We start from the raw sequence: 27147 nt of genomic DNA on the forward strand, positions 1-27147 counted from the left end.
AGAAGTGGCGTTTGATGTAATCAAAGTACCCATCCGGTATAAGTGATTTACATGATCTAATGGTCGAAGGATTAGGTTACTATGTATCGAAAGCTTATAGCAAGACGAACTTGATGGGTGACATGGGCATACCCTTCGGGTACCCATTATTAGTATACCCGGCTCGGCCCAATATGGAGAAGACTCAATATGGAGAAGGCCCAACAAGGCAACCCGAAGAAGTAGTCGACTAGGACTCTTGTAAAACCCTAGGCTGGTTGCATATATAAAGCTAGCCGGGGCACCCAAAATAGAGAGGCCAACGGATAGACGAATATAGACAACATAGCTTCGCCTACGGCGGCACCACTGTAAACACATCTATGATCATATACTGGATTGGTAGCAGCACGCAGGGATCCTCCACCGAGGGGACCCGAAGCTGGGTACGTCGTGTGCCTAATCTCGTTCCCGGAATCTCCATCGTCGCTCTCTCCCGAAACCCTAGTCTACAATACGTGGGCATTGCCGAGGTATTCCCTCGTCAATTGGCGCCGTCTGTGGGAATCGCGACGACTGGATTTTGTTATCCGGGCGAGATCCGTCGAGTTCGTGATCAACTACTTCATCGGCCGACCAGCAGATTTTTTGTTTTTGCGTCGCCATCTGACTTCTTCGACAACTCGATCGGAAGAGGGCGTCCCTGCTCTGATCTAAACTACTTCGATTTCTCCTGCAACAATGTCTCGAACTTTGCATGGTTCCGCGTGAGCCAGGCGAAAAGCATCATCGTCTTCAACTACTAGAGATTGCACGTGGCCGCTGCAGTCGTGTGTCGCCCGAACAGAATCAATTCCCGTGGAGGCAATGGACTGCTCCAGAGCATCTACTACCGGCGTGAGGCCGTGTATACATCAAAGAGCAATGGTATTATTTGTCCGTCACGAGGCGCAACAATCAAATCACGTGGCCCTGCTAGGATTTCCTTGGAAGTTGATGTCACGGAGGAGTACCAAAGCCGATCAGTTTCTACCAAAAAGCTGAAGAGCAGACAAATTTCTACCAAAAAGCGAAGTCAAGGGCTGTTTGAATCTATACTACTTCGTGAAGTCAACTGACAAACGAACAACCGGCGTCTGTTTTAGAGAAGATATCACAAGTCAATCAGGGACAATCATCCGATACAAAAATATCAGGTGCTATATTTCTAATTACGCAAAATTTATTTCACCAAATATTTTTTTGTATTTGCTCGCAGTTTTTTGCACCGCGATATAACTACAGATTGAAGCAAAGTTTCGACTGCTCTGCTTGGTCGACTGTGCCCGCCATGGCGCACTTGTCTTACTCGGGGATTCGCTCGTCATGGACCCGACATCGCGGACCCGATATATTCGGGTGCTCGTCCGTCCTCTTCATCAACTATTTCCAGCCGCATATCTATTTTGACTGCGCCTGCCGCATGGACTGTCTTTGGTGGCGAAACTATTTCGACTGCGCCCTCTTCATCAACTACTTCCTGTCAGACGCCGCGCAACTTCATCGACCGTGTCCGCTACACGACCTGCTTTCACGTCGGCTTCGCCGCACCCGATAAAAAGCTAAGTTGTCCTCTTCCTCCAAGGTTCAATTATTTATTTCCTTTCGCCACACCCGAATACTCGGGGGCTGCGCCATTATGTTATTACAGCAAATTCACCCAATACTAGGGCTGCGCCATTCCTTCGTTACTATAAATACACTCGGTTACTTGGTGCAATTTCTTTTCTTCGGCTCTGGATATATCTTCTCCGGCTCAGTGGAATTATTTTCTTGGACTTAGTGGATTTATCTTCTTCGGAACAGTGAATTTATCTTTTTTGGCTTGCTGGATTATTTCTCTTCGGGTTATTGTTGGTTCAAACTTATACAATATTACCCGATGCGTTTCCGGGACAATGGATTCATCTTCTATGGTTATTACTAGAACTATTTTCTTCGGATCAATGGATTCATCTTCTATGATATCGGCGGATTCATCTTCTATGATTATTCTTGGATTCTTCGGGCCAATGAATTCATCCTCTATGATATCGACGGATTTATCTTCAATATATGCTCTATATTTAATGGCGTAATCTTCAATATGGATTCATCTCAAATACTTCATATGGGATTCATCTTCGTATATTATTGTCTATGGCTTCATCCTAAATGGCTTCACCAAATATGACGCCGCGACTCCATCAACTTATTTCGACGTCACGCCTAACGCTCGGAGGCTCGACAACGATTTCGCCTCGGGTCATGACTGCGACACAACAATCATGACATCACCTCAGCATCGCTCGAGGGCTCGGCTATTTCTTCATCAACAATATGGCGGCATTTACTTTCGATATTTGGTGGTTTTTTACTTCAGCTCGACTTCTTCTCGGCACTCGAAGATTTCATCGCATCGACTTCGTCGTGTCCAATAAGCTAAGTGTTCTTTTGTTTCACATAAAATTGATTATCATTTACTTTCGTCGCACCCGACGCTCAGGAGCTGCGCGGCATATATTCACTTTATATATCATCGAATCCGAGCATCTAACACCGCATGCGAAAAAGAGAGTCAAGGAAATATAGAAAAAGTTTGTTTATTTGTGCAGGAGAAAGCAAAATTCAAACTATATAAGAGAGAACCCGACAAAATTGTCTACGAGGGAGAACTCGACGAAATTGTCTTCAAGAAAGGACAGGACCCGAAGAATTATCTTCAAGGAGGTCTCGAAAAATTATCTTCAAGGACGTCCCGAAGAATTATCCTCAAGGAGGACCCGAAGAATTATCTTCAAGGAGGTCTCGAAAAATTATCTTCAAGGAGGTCCCGAAGAATTATCCTCAAGGAGGACCCGAAGAATTATCTTCAAGGAGGTCTCGAAAAATTATCTTCAAGGAGGTCCCGAAGAATTATCCTCAAAAAAGGGCCCGAAGAATTTTCCTCAAGGAGGACCCGATGAATTTCCCTCAAGAAGAACTCGAAGAAATTTTCTTCCAGGAGGAACTTAAAAAAATCTCTTCAAGGAGGAACTCCACGAAATTATCATCAAGGAGGAGCATAAAAAAAGAGAGGGTGGATAAATCTTCGGGTTCATTGACTCGTCATATTCTTCCGAGCAAGAGCATCGGTGATGTACCCGAAAATATAGAAGAACCCAATATATTCGGCTGTCTCATCACGCCCGAGAAAAATATAGAAGAACCCGCAAAATGGGTCATTGCATCAGCCGAACAAGGCACTTGACAAAATATTCTCAGAGCGCCAAAGTCGCGAACAATCTCTGAATGCCGCAAAACTCTGCGAAGGTAAGACCCCAGATCCGTTACGTGTGGCGTGGCATCGCCAAAGACTGCGCTCTGCTACTTTTATCCGTATCAACGGATACGAAGAAAAATCCTAACGGACGTGTTAGGTACCCGATAAATATGGCTGGGACTCGACGAGAATGGTAAGACCTTAAGCGGCACCTGTCGAAGTTTACACCAGTATCCCGAGATCATGTCCAGGGACGTGATCTTGAAGTAGGTTTTTGCGGATTGCCACTAGAGCAGTTAACTAGTACCAGATCCGTCAGATGAACTAGCCCCAATTACCATTATGCCTGTATAATATAGATATGGATGTCAAATAAAAATAGAGTCGATAAAAAGAGGGGCTGCGCCAAGTTGTCTATCGAGTAGTACAACTTGAGCCTATGCCTAGGTGCAAGCACCTGCTCATAGGCTCGGGGGCTACTCTTATCGAGAGTATTGTTCACCCTCCCGATAAGAAAGAGGAAAAATTGTGGAGTCAATTACAAGCAAGTTGAGCCTACACCCAAGTGCAAACACTTGGCTGTAGCCTCGGGAGCTACTCCCATCGGGAGCGCTGGTCGCGCACCCGATAGAAAAATAACTTCGACAGGCATCTACGACAATCAAGGTTTGTAGACTCAACTCGATTCTACGACTCGAGTGGAGCCTACTCCCATCGGGAGCACATGGATTTCGTCAAGTTCTCCAGAAATATAGTTAAGTTCTTCATCGAGTAGTACAACTTGAGTCTATGCCCAAGTGCAAGCACTTGCCCATAGACTCGGGGGCTACTCCCATCGGGAGCGCTGCCGCGCACCCGATAATTTCAAGAATCATCGACATCATCTATGCTACACATGATCTACGACACGGGCCTCACCTTGTATTTTCTTAGACTTCGGAGATGGTTATGCTTGGAGTTTCTACGCAAGTCTTCGACTTCCCTATAAACTCGGGGGCTACTGACATGGGCATACCCTTCGGGTACCCATTATTAGTATACCCGGCTCGGCCCAATATGGAGAAGACTCAATATGGAGAAGGCCCAACAAGGCAACCCGAAGAAGTAGTCGACTAGGACTCTTGTAAAACCCTAGGCTGGTTGCATATATAAAGCTAGCCAGGGCACCCAAAATAGAGAGGCCAACAGATAGACAGAATATAGACAACATAGCTCTGCCTACGGCGGCACCCTGTAAACACATCTATGATCATATACTGGATTGGTAGCAGCACGTAGGGATCCTCCACCGAGGGGACCCGAAGCTGGGTACGTCGTGTGCCTAATCTCGTTCCCGGAATCTCCATCGTCGCTCTCTCCCGAAACCCTAGTCTACAATACGTGGGCATTGCCGAGGTATTCCCTCGTCAATGGGTGTGTGTTCATTATATCATTCTCCTAATGACATAACATTGTTATTAACAACATCCAATGTTCATGATCAGAAAACCATGATGATCTATTAATCAACAAGTTAGTTTAACAAGAGGCTTACTAGGGACTCTTTTATGTTTACATAACACACAAGCATTAATGTTTCTGGTTAATACAATTATATCATGGAATGCAAACATTTATCGTAAACACAAAGATATAATAATAACCACTTTATTATTGCCTCTTGGGCATATGTCCAACAGTCTCCCACTTGCACTAGAGTCAATAATCTAGATTACATGGTAATGTACCTAACACCCATGGCGTTCTTGTGTAGGTCATGCTTTGCTCTAGGGAGAGCTTTAGTCAACATATCTGCCACATTCAGATCCATGTACACTTTGCAAATCTTTGTGTCACCATCTTCGATATACTCGCGAATCACATGAAAACGTAGCTTCATATGCTTCAGCTTCTTGTGTGACCTTTGCTCCTGTGCATTGGCTATGGCACCCATGTTGTCACAATAGATGGTCATCGGGTCCAACGCACTAGGAACCACACCAAGCTCAGTAATGAACCTCTTCATCCATATCGCTTCCGATGAAGCCTCCAAAGCAGCTATGTATTCAGATTCAGTTGACGATTTCGCCACCACGCTTTGCTTGGAACTCATCCAGCTTACTGCTGCACCATTCAAAATAAACACGTACCCAGATTGAGACTTAGAGTCATCTGGATCAGTGTTCCAACTAGCATCGGTTTAACTGGTTATGGCGAGCTCTTGGTCACCTCCATAACAAAGAAACGTATCCTTAGTCCTTTTCAAGTACTTCAGGATATTCTTGACCGCTGTCCAGTGTTCCATTCCAGGATCATGTTGATATCTACTGGTCAAACTAACAACATGTGCGATATCCGGTCATGTACACAGCATGGCATACATGATAGAGCCTACTGCCGAGGCATAGGGGATCTTGTTCATCCTTTCTCTTTCTTCTGTCGTAGCTGGACCTTGATTTTTACTCAAAGTCTTACCTAGCAACATGGGCAAGAACCCTTTCTTGCATTCATCCATTCTAAACTTCTTTAGAATCTTTTCCAGGTATGTACTCTGTGAAAGCCCTATTAGGCGTCTTGATATATCTCTATAAATCTTGATGCCTAAAATGTATGCTGGTTCTCCAAGGTCCTTCATTGAAAAACATTTATTCAAATAACCTTTGACACTACTTAGAAGTTCTATATCATTCGCAATCAACAATATGTCATCTACATATAATATTAGGAATGCTGCAGATCTCCCACTCACTTTCTTGTAAATACAAGCCTCACCATGAGTCTGTATAAATCCAAAGTCTTTGATCACCTTATCAAAGCGTCGGTTCCAACTCCGGGATGCTTGCTTCAATCCATAAATGGAACGCTGAAGTTTGCATACCTTGTCAGCATTTTTAGGATCGACAAAACTTTTGGGTTATACCATATAAAACTCTTCCTCAATGTCACCATTAAGGAACGCCGTTTTGACATCTATCTGCCAAATTTCATAATCGAAAAATGCAGCTATTGCTAACAATATCCTCACAGACTTTAGCTTTTCTACAGGTGAGAAAGTCTCATCGTAGTCAACTCCTTGAATTTGTCGGAACCCCTTCGCAACAAGTCGAGCTTTATAGGCAGTAATATTACCATCAACATCTGTTTTTCTTTTAGAGATCCATTTATTCTCGATAGCCTTGTGGCTATCAGGTAAGTCTACCAAAGTCCATACTTGGTTATCATACATGGACCCCATTTCGGATTTCATGGCCTCTTTCCATTTGTTGGAATCTAGGCTCATCATTGCTTCCTCATATGTCGCAGGGTCTTCATCATTGTTGTCCACAATCATGACATTTAGACAGGGGTCATACCAATCAGGAGTGGTACTAACCCTCGTCGACCTGCGAGGTTCAGTAGCAAATTCGTTCGAAGTTTCATGATCATCATCATTTGCTTCCTCTCTTATCGGTGCAGACGACATAGGAACATCTTCCGGTGCTGCGCTACTCTCAAGTCCGATAGAAGGTTCAGTAACCTCGTCGAGTTATACTTTTCTTCCAGTCACTTCTTTCGTGAGAAACTCCTTCTCAAGAAAGGATCCGTTTTTGGCAACGAAAACTTTGCCTTCGGATCTGTGGTAGAAGGTATACCCAATTGTTTCTTTAGGGTATCCTATGAAGATGCATTTCTCCGCTTTGGGTTCAAGCTTGTCAGGTTGTAACTTCTTTACATAAGCTTCATAGCCCCAAACTTTAAGGAACGACAACTTAGGTTTCTTACCAAACCATAATTCATACGGTGTCGTTTCAACGGATTTAGATGGTGCCCTATTTAAAGTGAATGCGGCTGTCTCTAATGCATAACCCCAAAACAATAACGGTAAATCGGTAAGAGACATCATTGATCGAACCATATCTAAGAGAGTTCGATTGCGACGTTCGAACACACCATTGCGCTGTGGTGTTCCTGGCGGTGTCAACTGTGAAAGTATTCCGCATTTCTTTAAATGCATGCCAAATTCGTAACTCAGATATTCACCTCCGCGATCAGAACGCAGAAACTTAATCTTCTTGTTACGCTGATTTTCTACTCCACTTTGGAATTCCTTAAACTTGTCAAAGTTTCAGACTTATGTTTCATAAAATAAATATACCCATATCTACTCAGATCATCCGTGAAGGTTAGAACATAACGATAACCACCGCGCGATGCTACATGCATTGGTCCACATACATCGGTAAGTATAATTTCCAATAAGTGTGTAGGTAGCTCCATTAGAAATGCTTCGCATCTATCAATTAGACATGCTTCACATCTATTCGCACCAGAGAATGGATTCTTAGTCATTTTACCTATTAGACATGCTTCGCATCTATCAAGTGATTCAAAATCATGTGATTCAAGAAGTCCATCAGAATGGAGTTTCTTCATGCGCTTCACTCCAATGTGACCAAGACGACAGTGCCACATATATGTAGAATTACCATTCAATTTACTTCATTTAGCATCAATGTTATGAACATGTGTATCACTACTATCGAGATTTAACAAGAATAAACGATTCATCTGAGGTGCATGACCATATAAGATATTACTCATATAAATAGAACAACCATTATTATCTGACTTAAACGAATAACTGTCTCGCAATAAACAAGATCCAGATATAATGTTCATGCTTAACACGGGCACCAAATAGCAATTATTCAGATTTAAAACTAATCCCGAAGGTTGATGTAGAGGGAGCGTGCCGGCGACGATCACATCGACATTGGATCCATTTCCAACGGGCATCGTCACCTCGTCCCTCGCTATTTTCCGTTTATTGCGCAACTCCTGTTTTGAGTTACAAATGTGAGCAACCGAAGCAGTATCAAATACCCAGACACTGCTACGATTACTAGTGAGATAAACGTCAATACCATGTATATCAAATATACCTTTTTTTTTTGACTTGGCCGCTCTTCAGATCAGCCAGGTACTTGGGGCAATTGCGCTTCCAGTGCCCATCATCCTTGCAGTAAAACCACACAGTATCAGGCTTAGGGCCAGCCTTGGGCTTCTTAGGAGGCGCAACAGCTTTTTTGCCGCCCTTCTTGAAGTTGCCCCTTTTGTTAGCCTTGCCCTGCTTCTTGAAACTGGTGGTCTTGTTGACCATCAACACTTGGTGCTCTTTCTTTATCTCCACCTTAGCAGTTTTTAGCATGGAGAAGAGTTCAGGTAACTCCTTGTTCATGTTCTGCATGTTGTAGTTCATCACCAAGTTCTTATTGCTAGGTGGCAGTGATTGGATGACACGATGAATACCCAACTGGTTAGGAATCACAATTCCCAAGTCATTGAGCTTCTTCGCGTGGCTTGACATTTTGAGCACGTGCTCACCAACGGAGCTACCCTCTTCCATCTTACAGCCAAAGAACTATTCCGAGGCTTCATAGCTTTCCATGACCGCATGAGTTTCAAATATCATTTTGAGATCACGGACTATCTCATAAGGGTCGTGGTTTTAAAAACGCTTTTGAAGCTCTTCCTCTAGGACGTATAGAAGGGCACACTAAACTGTGGAGTCTTGAGTCTTCCGAGTGAGGTAAACATTTTTTACATCATCGGGAGCAGTTTCTGCAGGTGGGGCACCTAGCGGTGCATCGAGCACATAGAGCAGTTGTCCAGCAGTGAGGATAATCCTCACATTACGGATCCAGTACGAAGTTGCTTCCATTGTTCTTAAGATTTTCTTTCTCTAGGAACTGATTAATATTGATGGTGTGGGACGCCATGATCTACAACATATTTGCAAATAGTTTAGACTAAGTTTATGATAAATTGAGTTTATTTTAATTCTTAAATTAACTAGGTGAACTCCCACTCAAAACAATATCCCTCACATTGTCTTAGTGATTACACGAATCAAATCCACTGCACCAAGTCCAATCTTCACGAGAGAACATGTAGTTTCAAAGGTGAACATTTAACATGTTCATCATATCATTCATATGACTCATGCTCTACCTTTCGGTATCCCGTGTTCCGAGACCATGTCTGTACATGCTAGGCTCGTCAAGGTTAACCTTAGTATTCGCATGTGCAAATCTGTCTTGCACCCGTTGTATGCACACGTAGAATCTATAACATCCGATCATCACGTGATGCTTCGAAACGATGAGTCTTAGCAACGGTGCCTAATAAGGACGAACACTTCATTATCTTGATATTTAGTGAGAGGGATCATCTTATAATGCTACCATCACGATCTAAGCAAAATAAGATGCATAAAGGATTAACATCACATGTAATTCATAATATGTGATATGATATGGCCTTTCTTCTTGTGCTTTTGATCTCCATGTCCAAAGCACGGACATGATCTCCATCATCACCAACATGGCGTCAAGGTCAGTGGCGCTGCTTCATGGTTGTCCATCACTAATAGCAACTATAACAACTACTTGAAATAAAGCTATTACATAATGAATAGACACACAAGTCTTAACAATATTAAAGATAACCATTAGGCTCCTGCCGGTTGCCATAATACAATAGTGAATATCTCATACATAAAATATAGTCATCTTCACATAGCCATATCACATCACATGCCCCCGCAAAAATAAGTTAGACGCCTCCAAAAAGTGTTTGCATGTTTTACGTGGTTTGGGGCTTTCGAGTAAGATCCGATCTACCTACGACCAAGAACCACAACGATGATACAAGTGTTGTCAAGTGCAGATTGCAAATTGGATCTTAACTATGGTGGGAGAGACAGACACCCGCAAAGCCACTTATGCAATACAAGTTGCATGTCAAGCGTGGAGCAAGTCTCATGAACAAGGTCATGTAAAGTTAGCTCGGGCCGCTTCATCCCCCATCCCGCAAGATGCAAAGTACACAAAAAGTAAGCGACAACAAGAGCATCAACTCCCAAAACCATTGTGTACTACTTGTGCAACAGATCTATGCATAGACACGGCTCTAATACCACTAAAGGGTTCGTTGCATAGAAAACATTAAATTTCTACCGTGAATAAGAATAAAACCAAGATCCAATCTACGAAAAGACAATATCTAATCTATGAAGATCAAAGCAACGAGAAAGAATAGAGACTAACCCTCGAAGATCCAAAGCCTAAACGAGATTAGATCTCGTGGTTGATGTAGATGATCGTTCCGGTGCTGCAATTCGGCAGCACTTCCGTACTCAGTCGCACGTACGGTGTCGATGAAGTCCTTCATCTCCCCGTTCCAGCGGGCAGCGGAGGTATCGTAGATCTCCTTGGAATCCCAGCAGCACGATGGCGTGGTGGTGGTGGTGGAGAAGATCCTGCAAGGCTTCGCCAAGCCGGTGCGGAATTGTGTGGAGGACGGAGAGAGGCGGCTAGGGTTGGAGGGGTGAAGGAGGGCTGCGCCCCTGCCCCCTCTCCACTTTATATAGGGGGGAGGTCGGTCAGGGTTGCCTTGGCCCCTCCTCAAAACCCGGCCTAGGGCCGGCGTCCAAAGAGGGAGGGGGGAAACTTCCCGCCAAGTCACCCTCCCTTTAGGGTTTCCACAAAACCCTAGGGGTGGCCGGCCTGGGCCTTGAGGCTGTGGTGCACCTGGCCCATTAGGGCTATGATGCACCCCCTTGGCTCATGTGGCCCCTCCTGGGGTCATGGGCCCACTGGTGGACCCTCCGGAACCTTCTAGAAACTTCTCGGTCTTCCACCGGAAAATTCCCGAACTTTTCCGAACCCCAGAAATTAACTTTCCTTACATGAATCTTATTCTACGGATCGTCCCGAACCTCCTCGTGATGTCCTGGATCCCATACGGGACTCCTAAAAACATTCACTATCCATCTGATATTCCAAATCTACTATACGATATCGAACCTTAAGTGCGTCACCCTACGTTTCGTGAACTATGCGGACATGATCGAGACTCTTCTTCGATCAATAACCACTAGCTGGACCTGGAGATCCATAATGGCTTCCACATATTCAATAATAACTTAGTGATCGAATGAACCATTAACATACGATAATAATTCCATTTGTCGCGCGATACTTTACTTATCCGAGGTTTGATCATCAGTATCTCTATACCTAGTTCAACCTCATTACCGATAAGTACTCTTTACTCGTACCATGGTATGTCATCCCTTGTGACATAGTCACATGCTTGCAATATAATTGAATGACATTCCACCGAGACGGCCCAGAGCATATCTATCCGTCATCAGGATGGACAAATCCCAATCTTGATCCATATGCCTCAACTCATACTTTCTGAATACTTAATCCCATCTTTATAACCACCCATTTACGAAGTGGCGTTTGATGTAATCAAAGTACCCATCCGGTATAAGTGATTTAGATGATCTCATGGTCGAAGGATTAGGTTACTATGTGTCGAAAGCTTATACCAAGACGGACTTAATGACTTGATCTTATGCTACGCTTATTATGGGTGTGTGTCCATTATATCATTCTCCTAATGACATAACCTTGTTATTAACAACATCCAATGTTCATGATCAGGAAACCATGATCATCTATTAATCAACAAGCTAGTTTAACAAGAGGCTTACTAGGGACTCATTTATGTTTACATAACACACAAGTATTAATGTTTCCAGTTAATACAATTATAGCATGGAATACGTAAATTTATCATAAACACAAAGATATAATAATAACCACTTTATTATTGCCTCTTGGGCATATCTCCAACAGTCTATCGTTTTCGGTTTAACTTGAGTATAGGACTCCACACTATTAAGAGGGGATCGAAACTTTTATTTGGTACTCAGCTCAAATCATTTCCTCTCTACTTCCATCAAGGCTTGCCATCTTTTTACATCAATATTTTCCACATTCATCCTGGTGTTTCTCTGTGTGAGGTTCTTGAGCTTATTGCTACCTTTTCAACAAGCCAAAGTTCATCGAAAACGGAATCCATATGCATATTTTATTGCGTTTTCGAGTTTGGAGTTTATCGGTTTATCCTTTTAGTTATGTCAAATATTTCTTATTGATGTTCTTACTACGTGATTGGAATATGATGTTTCTACGCACACATTTTTATGTCTCGTTGTTGTGATTCCAGCGAGCCCCAAGATCATCGAAATCAGAATCTGGATGAAATTCGAGTTTGGAGTTTTTCTCGGTTTATCCTTTTAGTTAGGTAAAATATTTCTTATTGATATTCTTACTACGTGGTTGGACTATGATGTTTCTATTCACAAATTTGTATATCGCGTTGTTGTGATTCCAACGAGCCCAAGATCATCGAAATCGGAGTCCGGATGAAATTCAAGTTTGGAGTTTTTATCGGTTTATCTTTTTAGTTAGGTAAAATCTTTCACATTTATGTCCTTATTACATGGTTGGACTATGATTTTTCTATGCATAAATTTATATATCTCCTTGTTGTGATTTCAACGAGTCCAAGATCATCGAAAACAGAGCCAAGATGCAAAAGTTATGGCCTTTTCCGTACCGATCGAGTGTTACTGTTTTTGTATGGCTGGTCACACCGGGCATGGATCCGGTATGACCGGCCGTGCACGATCCTGCACAATTTTGACATAAAAACGGCTAGTGTTGCTATATATGGAAGGGGCTAATTTCGTGAATTTTCATCTTGGCCATTATTTTGAGATTCATATCAAGTCCTTTATCCTCTTACTTTCTCTTGCACTCTTCTCCACCAATCCTTTGATCAAGAGAGATTTAACCAACAACTTTGACAATGGATCCATCAAATTAAAAGATCTTTTCATCCCCTCTTTTTCCACCGATCAAATTTGCGATTTGAGCTCTGTGTTAAGTTCTAGATTCGATCTTGTTACTCTTGGAGGTTGATGACTCCTAGGCGGTAGTGGTCGTCGGGAGCAATCAAGTTGTGATCCGGCCAGAAAGTTTGTACGGGATCGAAGGCCTCCCTAAGGTCTTGAAATAGGGGAAAGGGCTCCTACTTCGTGGAAGGAGCTCATGGAGAAGAAGGTGAGCCTTCGTGGCATTAGGTGTCCTTCATGGTAACCGCACCTCTCCAACGGTGACTAGCTTCCCCTCAAGAAAGTGAACATCGGGATACATCGTCGTCTCCGCGTGTTTCGGTTATTTCTTTCCACTTATCTAATTTGTGAAAGCCATCGAGTTTGAAGTTGTTGATACATGTATTTTTTCATATAGGGTGATCCACTTAGTTTTCATTAGGCCATATTATTTATCCGCATAGCCTAAAATTGCAAACAAGTCAAGGAATTTTTTTTAGAACCTATTCACCCTCCCTAAGTTACCGACATTGAACTTTCGGTAGTAGGGATGAAGGGATGTATTTTTTTGCGAATAGAACCCTGACATTAAGACAAACATCGAGCAGTACAATGAACCTCAACAAAAAAACGAAAATTAGAACAAATTTCTTGAGATGCCATTCTATTTCAACCACGAGACCGTGTCGATGGCGTGGTACCGCTCCTCCCCGAGTCGGCCTGGCGTTGTTGGTTGCAGATGGGAAGTCACCGGACGGGTCAAGAAGATCACATCTGTCCCACAAGGAATAACTGCCGATGAAACTCCATGACGATCCGAAGATCCCCCAGCCAGAAGAAGTACTCGAGAACCACACGACTCCCACAAGTTTCTCGACGTCTCCATTGAGATGGGGCTGAAGGGGGGTATTTTATTAAAACAAGACGTCGCCGCCTTCACCTGAGTGTGGCCCCACCAAACTAAAACCCTAATACCAGGGAAATGGAGCCCTCCCGCCGACTGGGGCCAGGATCCACCCCGCCTCCATGGCCCGAAGGCCACAGAAGCGAGGCAGGTCGCCGGCGATGCCGACGAGAGGCGTTTCTGAGGGGCGAAGCGGTATGGGACGCAAGGTCAAGTACTAGCAGTTAGGGAGGAAGCAATGTAGTGATGAATTATTACAGGCATGTAGATCACATCTAGATGTACATCTCGGATTATTTCTAAATTGTGTGGAACCTGAAAACCTCAACTTGCTATCTTTGTTCAATTGGAGCTTTTACTAATTGTGAGGCTATTATTTGTGGCTGAAGACCTACTCCATGTAAGTTCTTCTTAAAGCTTTAAATTGGGTGGGTTTGCTAAATCACTAACTAGCTCTGCCATTGGGTGTTATATTTGCGTTGTCACATGGGATGAAAGCTCGTTGGAGTACCGAGAAACGAAAAGAATATTAGATATTTATCATTTATTAGAAACTCTCATATTTTTGTTTTGAATAAAATATTTAGCATTTTTCATGATATATATTATTTTGGAAAATTTAAATTTTAAGGGGACACTTGAGATTCAATGATAGTAATTCTAGGATTTTGTTTCTTCTAAGATGGACGAGAATTTTCTGATAGTAAGCATTCTCCGTGCACAAAAGGATATTGAAGATTTATGTAAATTTGGATGTATTTATACATTAAAATTTAGACCAACTTGGAACATCTTTTTATGGACAGAGCTAGTAGTATTAATTTTTTAACTAAATTAATGATAGTACAAAATTACAAATCCGTGTTAAAAAGAACCTACATACAAACAGAGATAATTCCTAGAATATACAAAATCCATACTAATCTGTTCACATACGAGTTGTAAATCTACGTGATCCTCTGCACTTCCCTAGTGTTACTCTTTAACAGGCGCGAGAGGAAAAAGGAAAATCCCCGTTTCTCTTTTCTGTTCCACTCATGCATAAACCGAATCACTGCGGTCCGATGGCAGGCGCGAGAGCCTACTCCACTCTCTTCTCTCTGTCTCGGTCTCTCCCCACCCCAACCGAAGCGGGAGGGAGCCGCGAGGCCCGGTGGCCAGAGGTTTCTCACAAATTCTCACAAATTGCGCGGTCATTCCCCGCAATCCGGAGTTGAGCCTCCGCACATTCTCACAAATTGCGCGGTCATTTCTAACCTCCGCACTACTCACGAATTTTCTCGGCTGATCTAGGATCAGTGCCCCCGTTTTTCGCCAAGATCTCAGCTCGCCCATTGACTGACTTACTCAAGGTAACGGCTGCTCTGATCCGTAGGCTGATTTTGTTTCGTTTTTGTTGCCGCAGTCTCTGACCACACGTACTCGATCGTATCATCGTTTTTTCATGTCCCGGTACTGCCAAACTTCATCGCTACTGATTTGCAACGACGGTGTACCTTCATCCTCACTCCTATTAGTGATTTTTTCGCCACACCAATTCGTTTTTATATGCATTGTATTAGTACTAAATTTATGTTGACCTTTAAAGTTTCACATTCATAAGTTTTGCCGTTTGCGAGAATCACAAATGGGAACTTTATATGATTTCTATATTCACATTTTCCTTTTGTGGCCGTTTTGTTTCTGATTCTTTTCGTTTGATTTTGTATAATGTTGTACTGCATTTCTAGTGAGAAGATGGGGTGCGAAAGATGCAAAAGGAGGGATGAACTCGACTACAGCAATTTGGACGATCGGGAAAAACACTTCTTGTTGTTTATGCTCGATGGATGTACTCAAGAGATGGTAACTCGACCACATTCAAGCGAACTGCTGTTTCCTTTCCTTATTATCTTTTTTTTTTCCAAGTGCTCTGTAGTTTATAGCCATATAAGTATGTATGCGGTTTTGCCCACTTCAAAGGATCAAGGAACTTTGTTTTCCTGAGGAATTTATTTCTTTTTGTAGGAGAAGCAGTGTGAAAATATCCCACTGCAATTTTTAATGTATTATAATTATTTACATGGGTTACATAAAGCTAAAAGAGAAGGAGAATTATGTTCTGAACAAATAGTCAGGTTGTTGTACTGCGTTGCGATGGTTTACCCGATTTTTCGGTCTCATTCTTGTGTTCGATGTCAACCAGGTCAATTACTTGCTTGAAGTAGCCCAGACCCACCTCTTTATTTTTAATCCTAGCAAGTCAAAAGGGTAAAACTGACGATACATGTTTATTACACTTGGTTAGTTATTGGCTGACTAAAAAGGGAAGTTGTTTCGTGCAAAAATAAAAAAAAAGCAGATTTTTAATACTTTAACAACCCATTTCCAATCAAAAATTTCTCAATTAAACCTACATTAACACTGAAAAGACAACTTTCCTTTAACTTTTCATATGGCATTGATACAGTTTGCACGATCTATACCAACGTGCCTGTCATCCTAGAGCATTTAATTCAAATAACAAAAAGTACCGTTCTGATCTCAATTAAAATTATAGCTTATATCAACAATAAGAAAGTGGATACTTTATTTTGTATTATAACAATTTGTTAGCCTTTTACTTTTAACTTATTTATTGAGCGGGGAAATTTGATTTGACATTTTCCTGTAAAGGAAATTTGATTTTACATATAATATATACATGCACAAATTGTTGCATCATGTCTGCAAGTTTTACAATTTTTTCGCAATAAATAAACATATGTGACTGGATACATGTACATTTGGAATACTATGTGTAAACTAAGAAGCTAGTTGAATCCAAGTGATGCATTGCTCCAGGAATTTGGATTTATATATTCTGCTCATGATTATTCTTTAAAGCTAATTTCAAATTTAGCATTGAGTATTGGTTGACAGTAGATATTGCGTATTGATCATTGTCACCGTTTGGTCTTTTTAAGGTAGCAATTGTATTCTTTGGAAACATAAATTCCATATAGTAGTGTATTATTATTGTAGTGACATAGCATACTATGCAAGTATGCATTCCTTCTGCAACATTTTTTGCTGAACAGAGTCCGTAACGTGATAGCATAATCACTAAATGCCTGGTCCGTGAAAATGGAGAAATAGGCTAGCTCTTTCCCCCTCATCGTATTTTTAAGTCTGATGTTAAAATCTGAATTACACCATACTAACTAGTTGTTCAGTGACCTCGGAAGAACGTTCTCTTGAAGTTAGAACTATGTTCTTATTTCTAATTCTTGTTACTGCAGATCATCCCAGATGATTTTCTGAAACGATTCAGGGGTGAGATCCCAAGAGAGATGAAGTTAGAAACACAAAATGGTCACAGTTACACCATTGGAGTTGCGAAATATCCAGATAAACTAGTTCTTCGAGAAGGATGGGGAGCATTTGTCCAAACCTATGATCTACATACGGACGACTGTATGGTGTTCAGATACAAAGGAGACTCTAAGTTTGATGTTATAGTTTTTGATCGATTCGGTCTTGAGAAAGCATCATCTGTTATTGTGGACAATGCCCCTCCACCTCCTCGTGAACGGGAAAGGCACAACAGTGGTACTGAAAATTCGGAGCGTTCTCATGGTCATTCTCTGCCCAAGGAAACGCCATCGCCTACTGAATATTCCAACCATTCTGAAGGGCGTCATCAGCCCATGCAAAGGCAACCACCTACTGAAGATGGGAACCGTTCTCAAGGGCATCCTCAGCCCATGCGAATGCAATCGCCTACTGAAAATTTGGACAATTTTGCTGGTTTTAGTCCCCCAATGGAAATGCAACAGCCTACTGAAAATGTGGCAAATTTGTGTGGCCATAGTCATCCCACACAAATGCAACCATGTACTGAGACTTTGGATCACTCTAATTATCATGCTCAGACCGTGCAAATGCAACTGCCACGTAGACGTACCAGGAAACAATCAAAACTTCAAAGTGATTACTCAAGTCAGGGCAACAAGACAGCGATGCCTTCTTCTTCTTCAGGCATTTTCTCTAAGTTATTTCTTGAAATTTGTGATTATAGAGATACAATTCATTTCCAAACAAATCCAATGTTTCAACATTTTAGAGTATTTATTTATTTTTTGCACAGGAGATTCTTTTTCGCCAGCAGATGATACTGAAGTACGTGATGCAGCTAGATACACACTTGGGTGGCACTGCACTCTAACTACAATGCAGAAGAAGGAAGTTGATGAGAAGGTCCAATTTATTCATTCAGACAATCCAAAGTTTGTGGCTGTGATGAGGAATTTCAATGTTACAGGACCGGTCACTCTAGTGAGTATCGACTCTTACTGTTCTACAACATTGCTGCAATCTTTTTAATTAAACTATAGTTTTATGTTGACAGTACTATTTTGTATGATTTAATTTCTTCACCATTCCATGGCTAAATTACATTAATGCCATTATCTAATATACCGGGTTTGCACTTTACTTGAATGCCATTATCTTATTATCTTTCACCAATTCTGTAACTAGACTTTCTCCAAACAATATGTTAAGACGTATGTGGGTGATAAGGAGCGAAACATATGTCTTCAACGACTTAACAAGAGGTGGAAAGTGCATTTTGGTGGTAGCCCTATATTAAAAAGGATTGAAAGTGGCTGGCGGAAGTTTGTACAAGAGAATGATGTAGAGGTGGGTGATATCTGCATCTTTGAATTGCTGAAGATCTATGAGCTGTGCACAATGGAAGTCCATATCATCCGTGCAAAGGATTTTGGTAGGCCCTCCCAAAGTGGTGACCCAAGAGTGGAAGAGAGGCGCAAAGATGGTACTGAAACTGTGGAACATTGCCATTCTCGTTCTCATCCTGTGCAAATGCAGTTAGGTAATGCAACTGTAGATGATTCTCCTGTTCATCCTCGGCCAATTCAAATGCAATCACCCCCAGCGGAGAGAGAAAAACGAGTTCAGAGGGATAACTGGAGTCAAGGCAACAAGAGTATGACGAGTTCTTCCTTCTCTTGCAGTTGAATTTAATACATTCAAAAATAATAATGCAGTCCATGTTACTACAGATGCAGTTCCTTCCAATTCATGCATCGTATTTTCATCTTCGGCAGCTATACTGAGTAGTTTTTTTTTTTGGTGCTTTGTGTAGGAGATTCTTTGATGGCAGAAGATAGCGGTGATGATATGGACGATTTGTCTGGTTGCATTGGCGTGGGTTTGAAGCACCTAACCTCAATTCAGAAGAAGGCAGTGAAGGAGAAGGTCCAATGTATTGATTCTGAAATTCCCATCTGTGTGGCTGTGATGCCCAGGACGAGTGTTACAGGAAGTTTCAACCTAGTGAGTTCCATTGTTTACTCTATAATAATTTCCTTCGATACAAATATTTTACTGTCATTCTATGCTTACTCTGCTAGTGTTACTTTCCATTTGACATTCCTTTCTTCTTTTCCACATCATTAACCAGACCATGTCCAAGAAATACGTTGACAAGTATTTGGGAGATGAGGTGCGGAGCATCTGGCTTGAGAGACATAGGGAGAAGTATCATGTCACCTTGGGACGTAAACCTCTAAATAACAGGGTTGTTAGGGGATGGGCCAAGTTTGTGAGAGACAACGAGCTGGAGAAGGGCGATATCTGCCTCTTGGAGCTGTTGAAGCATTGCAAGGTGTCTGCAATGAAAGTGCATATCATCCGCGCGAAAAATACTAGTTGAGCAACATTCTATCTCTACTGGTTGTTGTAGCACGTGGATAAGATAAGTTCACTCGGTTTATGCATGTTGCATAGGAGAGTACTCGCTACTGAGCCATACTTTAGGGAGTTGAATAAGTAATGTCAGCGAGCCGCAATGAATTTCAGTTAAGTTGAAAAGTTTGTAGAGCAGCAGATGTAGGTTTAACACTGAAAACAGGATCGGATGTGCTTGTAGCTCCTTCAATTTGTTATTTTCTTCTACATTTTCTACTGCGCCCGTTTTTACCTGTGATGAGAGCCATCTTGCGTTTTCCATAGTACTAGATGGGCCCTACGCGCGTTGCTCCGCCCGTTTTATACAGCTGCGGTTTTTATTTGCGTTTGTGCGTGTCCCAGCTATCCTCAACTTGTTACCAAATGGTGCGGAGACCTCACACCTTTGCCTCTAGTTAAAATCAAGAACCACATTTTCTGTATGATTAGGTGCCAAGTCATTTGGTTTGTTGGAAGGAATCAACAAAAACTTATCTAGCATGTTAAGATTCAAAAGTTTATAGTAACACCAAATTTTATTTTTATTTTTCATGATATCATCATTCACAGTGGGGTAGGTCGACTTCTTTTGCAAATATCCTGAGAAGATCAAATGGCAGAAAAAATGATAATGACTACACATATATTTCTCTTTGTGGGATTGATCCATAGATGAAAAAAAAACAATAATTTATCTACAAATATTAGAATGAACACTCCATGAAGTATTGGATACGAAATCATACTTCTAGGGGCTCCAATATTAAATTGAGGTAAGAAAGGCCAATCCTTATGGCTGAAGCAATAAAATGGCAAGGTATGAAAACACACTAGACAGAAGGTGAGCCAAGTAACATAACTCCATAGCCAAAACTATACAGGCCACACACCAAGAAGATGCATTATGCATTATTATTTTTGGCCTAAGTATGTATATACTGCATCAGTTTTCTACAATAAGCTGAAAATAGGCAGAACCCGCTGAACAAATAACTAAGTGACACAATGCATGGCATAATAGCAAAATTAGGGGCTAACAATTGTGAAAGTGACATCAATATGCATGTAGAAACATCGGCTTATCATATTCACCATTGCTTGAATTTGGTTACTGATGTCATCGTCTCTTGGCTCCTCTTACCTATGACCTTCCCATTTTTGTAGATCTTGTGGTTGTTCTTTATATATGATTATGTTGTTTGCTAAGTTATAAAGACAGGAGATGAAAAGTAATTGGATTCCCATATTTGAAGAGAAAATAAATATAATAGCCAAAACATATGACGAAGCTTCTAACCTATTTTGCAAAATTACAAACACAAGACTGGTATGCACAGATCTGTAGTTTCTATGCTTATTATGCAAAATTATAAACATAAGATTGATATGCATAGATTTGTAATAACTGGACCTTTAAATATAGAAGACATAAGAGCATGAGCATGATATCTGACTGTACCTAACCTCCTTATATCTACTATCAAGCATGATTAGTTATGGGAAATTTAGGAGTGGTTCCAACTTTATGTGGACACACAAAATTTAGCACACCACCTGAATATTGGTACAAAAAATAGGGGAACTATAAGACTTCTAGCATACTAACTAATTGCAATTGAACATGATATGTGAAATTTAGGAGTAGTTTTAATTTTTTATAGACATGAAACTACAAAAGGAAGGCAATATATAACCTGAATTTTGTTATACCAAAGAGAGTAGGGAGGACAGGAACTATCAGACTGGACGGGCACATGAACAACAGTTAAACCTGACTACAAAATTCTGATGGGTAAACCCTATAGTAATAACCACTAAGCTTCCTCCAACCAGAATGCAGTAAACATGCAGCTATTTAACTTTGACTAAACACATGATGATTTCTGTCAACATCTGATTCAATTATCCAATGTCAGTGTAATATTCAAAAATCATTCAGTTTAAAAATCATCATACTTCGAGCAATCAATCAGGAAACTTGAAAATTGTGGAGAATAAATTAGGCTTGTTTTTGTATCAGCTGCACATGGTTTATCTCAAGTCATTAGCAGGTCAACTTATTTTCCTATAACCTGCATAATGAAAAAACTCTTAAGACATGCATAAGGGATACCTGATCCATAATTCCACATACAATAAACCATGGTTTAGCATCAGATATAAGCAAAGTAGAAAGACTAAAGGGATTGAGGGAGCACTGAAAATAAGATGAATCGAGGTTGCGTAATTCTATATCGACAGTGCACATTAATTCAGATATCATAGCAGGAAAAAGAAGAAATAATTGTATTACTCGTTGGTTTGTAACAGCGTCAAGCCGAGATTGAAGATTTGTTCATATCCATAGCTTCGTTGGTGAGCACATCGCACAGGACCTCCTATATGGCCAACAACATGACCAAAACGAATTCTGGTACACCTACTACAAATTATGACGGAACAAGAAGTGAAGGATGCCTACTATAGAAGTTATAAGCTGTTTACAATGATTTTGAAAACCAGGAAATCTCTCTCCGCATTCGCCTAGCATAAAATCAATTATTTTCCCTAAATTTACACATATTATATTATTGAAAAAATAAAGACTGCACCTACCCTGTGGCTGAGGTAACCTAGCTTGCTCTAGTAATAATATTCCCCTGAATTCCTTAACAACAAACTCAGTGTAAGATTCATTTAGTATACTATTACATTACAGAGTGACCAAATTGGTTGCCAATGAAACTACTTACCCAGAGTGTAGCCACTAACTTCCTAAGGGCTGAATCCTCTAGTAATAAAATGCATGGTTGCATGATTGATACAGAAGCATCAACTACAAATACTTAAAGTATACCTTTTGCACAAAAATTAAGGCTCTCACACCAAATGATTGCAGGTGAATGGAGTCTGAAGGTTTTTGCTGTCCACTGGCAGTGAGAAAAAAAATCCAGGATGGTCTTTCTATTGCCAAACATGCACATTGATGAGGGCTTTCATATATAATAACTCATGGTAATATTGTGGCAAGCTATATTGCAACATCTTAACAGGAGGAACAATTAATCAAGAAGAGAAAAGAAGAAGAAATACACTGTCTCGGAAGAAGAGCAGGACATGGCATGGTGAGCTCCAAAAGGCGAAACAGCTAGGAGCTCACTGCTTACACACAAAATTTAGTACCAATAAATCATCTCAGTTCTGCTCTGCTACTTTAGGTTCAGTGTCCTTGAGCAGGCCAACGATCTGAGTGGCCTCTTGGATGGCAGCTCAGCAGTGCAAAGGTAGGCAATCCTTCACTTATCCCCATGTCACAGATCTTCACATCGATGATGCTCGACCTTGGTTTTCCCTAAACATTGGCCCCACCAAGTTTACCAGGTTCGCCTCCTTCCGGTAAGGGGACTCATCAGTCATCACCCAGTGGCTCGTTGCCGGTGATCAGCTCAAACAGCATGATGCCATCAGACTTAGCGTCCTTTGAATTTGAGAATTCTGCCGGAGCATAGCCAGGAGAATGGTGCAGCAGATCCTCGTTTGTGCTAGTCCCATCGATCTTTGATGACTCAAAATCAGAAAATCTAGGCTCCATATAGAAGTTGAAGTAGATGTTTCTTACCTTCAACTCCCGGTGGACGATCTGTGGAATGCAACCATGGTGGAAGAATGCCAGTGCCCTTGCAGCGCCAAATGCAAATCTTGTGCCAGAACCTCAATGTCACAGTGCCCTCTGATGTGATGTCTCAGTGGCCTAACCAACATTATTTTCCTCCCATGTGTCGGTGCTCCAATCTTCATTGGCCTGAACGCTAGTGACAAAACACATAGCAGGTTATGTAAATTGATGTTCTCCATGTACTCATATATGCAGATTCTTCCGACTCCTACTAAGCAGTGATCAATCAGGAGAACATTAGGATGTTTAACGTCCCAGCTGCTCTAGCTCTCTCACGGAATCTTGATCTGACATTACCGAACCATGGACAACATGTGTTTGTTTGCAATTCTCGAAAGATTTGACAGAATCAGGGTGCCTTTAAGTTATTCTTTCAAGATTGCAGAATGTATATTATATTAGTATAGTACAATAGTGATCATATGAACTGCACGTTTTGTTTTACCAAAATCACGATGTATCTAATTTGCACGGTTGTCCTCTTACATGTGTTTCTTTTTTTACCGTTGGGGCTGATTTGTTGAATTACACTTTCAGCTGGCAAGAAGTGTTAAGGAACCAAAGTAACCAGGAATAGTTAGTCGCAGGGAATCGTTATGTGGACAAAGTGAGTAATGCTCTGTTTTACTCGATTTTGTAGGAAAGAACCTTTCGGTGTTCAACTTCTTTTTCATCTTTGAAGGACACATTTGTTGCATTGTTCATGTTGCTACATAGCTTGCTTGGACATGCTTAATAGGCATACTCTAAATTCTTTGCAACTTCTAGAACAACTACGGTTTTTTCTGATGTACTTTAATTGGCTTCGTTAGTGTAATGACTGCTACTTCCCAATGAAAATGAATGATCTTATTTCTTTTGCTACCTTCTTGGATGCTATACACAGATTTTATATTTTTTTTATTCTGATCCCACGCCTTATAGGTTGTACTGCAAAAACCTGAATCACCCAGCCCGCACTAGATGTTGAACAACGAATGGGCGACAAAAAATTTGGTGGACTCAACTACCCCATCCAACCCACTTTGCTGATTCCAGACTTTAGAGGACATCCTCATCCCCAAAAAAACATGCTCAGCATCACCCAGGAATCAAGAACTGGAGTTGTAGCAGAAAAACAGAAGGAGCTCTGACAATACGAACCTGGATGGGAGTCTTGCTGCAAGGGTGAGAAGAGGCCGGAGCCGTTCCAACATTTTCCAACGAATCTCTCGATGGCGGCGTACATGGCCTGATTCTCCTTCTCCACCACCGCGGTGCAGGTACATCGCCAAGAATATCACGGTGAGAAGCATAGGCGCCTCACCAGTAAAGAAACGGAGCCACGGAGGTTTACGGAGATTTCGATATAACTGTCAATTGAGGCCACAACAGCGCTGTCCTATCGACGCCGGAGTCAATGAGGATGTCGCTGAGCAACATCATTGGATAAATCCAGCATCAACACGAGAGGCCAGCCGAGGTAGGGATGCGGAGATAGCGCGAGTGTTCATAGGAGCAGGTCGTCGGGGTGCAGCGCAGGCAGGGCCCAGCCGCTGCCCATGGCTAGCCCACGCCATATCACCGACGCGGGCGTCTAGGGTTTGCCACGGGGTTCGTGCAATGGCAAAACGCATCAGCGGCGGGTAATCAGCGGAGAACTCTAGGACCGAGGCGAACTCGCGTCGGTGTGCAGCAACGCCGGAGGTGGCGGAGGTAAGCTGAATCAGAGGAGATGTTTTTCCGCGGAATAGAGAAGAGGAAGGGGAATAGGAGAGTCGTGCAAGAGCAACAGAGCCTGAGAGTTGACTTGCGTATGCGTAAACAGACTGGGTCTTTGATCTCAGATGAACCGACTTGGGCCCATAGACAAAGGAACCACCGCCTAAGGTTGTAGGCCCACTGAGAGCGACGTCTCGATCATCCACAAGCGTGCGCAACACAGGGAGCTTAGGGTATCTCCAACCGAGCGACCCAAACGGACGCGCTGGTCGTCTGTTTTGGGCCGTTTGCGTGCCCGAGCGGACGCGCGGACGGATCCCCGCGTCCGCGCGTCCGTTTGGGTCGCACGCTGCTCCCAACGCAGCGGCCACCCATTTGGCCATTGGGCCTGGCTACACGGTGCCCAGGCACTGTATAGTCTTCGGCAGTGCCCCTCCCAAAAATAGTAAAAATTCTGGTCCCCTCTTCTGATGTTTCCTAAAATAGAAAGTCCGGTCCCCCATACCACCTTCCTGCCTAATTAATCTTACTGAGACTTTTTACTCCGCATGAGACAAGATAAGGGACCCCAAAAACACCATAGTTCACCTTTTCTTCCACTACATGATTGAAACCTTTGCTTATGGAGAAGTATCCCAACATACGTCCAGATTTTTAGAAAACGCCGATTCGAAATTCAGTAATTTGTAAATTCTACTTCTTACATGTAACAAGCATGATCATATATACATCGCCATATTCCTCTCTCTTGCTAACACAAAAAGTGAGAAATTGACTAGATTGAGAGCAGATTATAAATTTGCAAAAGCAACAATATTTTACATGTAGCAACGGAGAGTAAGAAGCATAGGAAATTGCATGTTTTTTCCATCGCCAGCTGAGAAAACTTCATCACGGTACAACCAGACTTTTGTGGGAACTACATCTCTATATTGTAAAACATCAAGAACCAAAAATACATCAAACTGAACTAAAAATACATGGAACTGAACCTGAAGAACAGAGCAAGGCCATTAATGTAATTTACTACATCTATGCTATTGCTAGATGTAACAAAACAGTTTTATCCTGACGCTACAAGCTAATTAGATGTAAAAAATACTAATTAGATGTAATAAAATGTTAATTAGTTGTAAAAAATTAGTTAGATGTAAAAATAATCAGAGATCTGCAACTACTTGTTACATGTAATAAAATAGTGCTTACATGTAATAAAAAAGTACTTGGATTTTACAAATTTTAGAGATGTATTTAAATCCTAAAAATTACATAGAACATGTTTTAGGTCTTGGGATTGCAGGAGAGTAGTAGTAGACAGGAGACTATTACTAGAACAAAATCAAATGCAATGAGGATGCCCTACCCCAGCTGTTCTTATTTCATAATAGGAGGCAAGAGGCCACACCTTTCAGTCAGCATGCAAAAAAAATAGATCAGATGTCTGCAAAAGTTACAACCTGTAAATAGACAGGGAGGGGGATTGGTGATTCACGATGATGCAGAACAGCACTAGCATCATCTAGTACTAGTAGTTCTCGTGGCCGCATACCGCTGTTTCCGGCCGTCGCTGTTGCCGGATGCAAGCTCAATGTCGTCCTGGATGCAGAACGCTGCACGAAGCATGTCGACGGGGACGCTGGCGGGGAGCACAGAAGAAGGTCGGTGATGGCAGCGGTGGACCTTAGCGAGAACGAAGACCATGGTCACGAGGCGGCGGTTCAGATCCTACCACCCCGCCGCGGATTAACCGCCACCGCGCCGCCAGGCCGAACCCCGCCACCCGCTCCGCCGCCTGCCCGCTCGATGCGGTTGCGGGTCTTCGCCGCTATGAAGAGGAATCGTGAAGGAGCCCGGCGCCGCTGCTCACAGCCACCGCGCCTCCAGCCCCGATCCCCCGCCGATTCACCGGCACCGCCCCACCAAGCCCGAGCCCCACTACCCCTCCGCCTCCCCCCAGCAGATGCGGCTGCGGTCGCCTCCGCGAAGAGGAATCGTGCAGGTGAGAGTTTCCAGGGAGGAGGAGAATGGGGGGATTTCGCCGAGGTATGTCTCTCTCCCTCGTCGGTCCGAGTCACGTGGGATTTCTAGACGTTGACCACTTGGTCGCCTCTACTCCAGTTCCCACCAGCCGCACGATTACGATCCGACGCACGCGAGGGGGAGCACTTTGTAAGACCGAATAGTGCCCAGGCAGTTATTAGAAA

General features: G+C 42.3%; 1 protein-coding gene and 2 long non-coding RNA genes across 3 annotated transcripts; 1 reads left to right on the top strand and 2 right to left on the bottom strand.

Moving 5' to 3' along the window:
- Positions 1-15585: 15585 nt before the first annotated feature.
- LOC124696521 (putative B3 domain-containing protein Os08g0325100) lies at positions 15586-19573 on the top strand. Its single transcript, XM_047229237.1, has 6 exons — positions 15586-15720; positions 17136-17874; positions 17984-18171; positions 18376-18844; positions 19004-19194; positions 19322-19573. Exons 1-6 carry the CDS (start codon positions 15586-15588, stop codon positions 19571-19573), a joined length of 1974 nt encoding a protein of 657 aa, XP_047085193.1.
- Positions 19574-22549: 2976 nt separating this feature from the next.
- On the bottom strand, positions 22550-25041 carry LOC124699487. The gene is made up of 2 exons (XR_007001407.1): positions 24386-25041; positions 22550-23375 (listed from the first exon to the last, which is right to left on the bottom strand). It is a non-coding gene; the product is annotated as an uncharacterized LOC124699487 (long non-coding RNA).
- A 1246-nt stretch (positions 25042-26287) lies between these two features.
- LOC124699488 lies at positions 26288-26826 on the bottom strand. The gene is made up of 2 exons (XR_007001408.1): positions 26493-26826; positions 26288-26400 (listed from the first exon to the last, which is right to left on the bottom strand). It is a non-coding gene; the product is annotated as an uncharacterized LOC124699488 (long non-coding RNA).
- Between the last annotated feature and the right edge of the window lie 321 nt (positions 26827-27147).

This window comes from Lolium rigidum, chromosome 3 (genome assembly GCF_022539505.1).
Source record: "Lolium rigidum isolate FL_2022 chromosome 3, APGP_CSIRO_Lrig_0.1, whole genome shotgun sequence".
NCBI lineage: Eukaryota > Viridiplantae > Streptophyta > Magnoliopsida > Poales > Poaceae > Lolium > Lolium rigidum.

Excerpts from the sequence above, each read along its gene's own strand:
- LOC124696521 (XM_047229237.1), top strand. The coding sequence starts at position 15,586 with ATGTTGTACTGCATTTCTAGTGAGAAGATGGGGTGCGAAAGATGCAAA. Across the intron at positions 18,172-18,375 it reads TTACAGGACCGGTCACTCTA|ACTTTCTCCAAACAATATGT; the intron begins GTGAGTATCGAC and ends TTCTGTAACTAG. Across the intron at positions 19,195-19,321 it reads TTACAGGAAGTTTCAACCTA|ACCATGTCCAAGAAATACGT; the intron begins GTGAGTTCCATT and ends ATCATTAACCAG.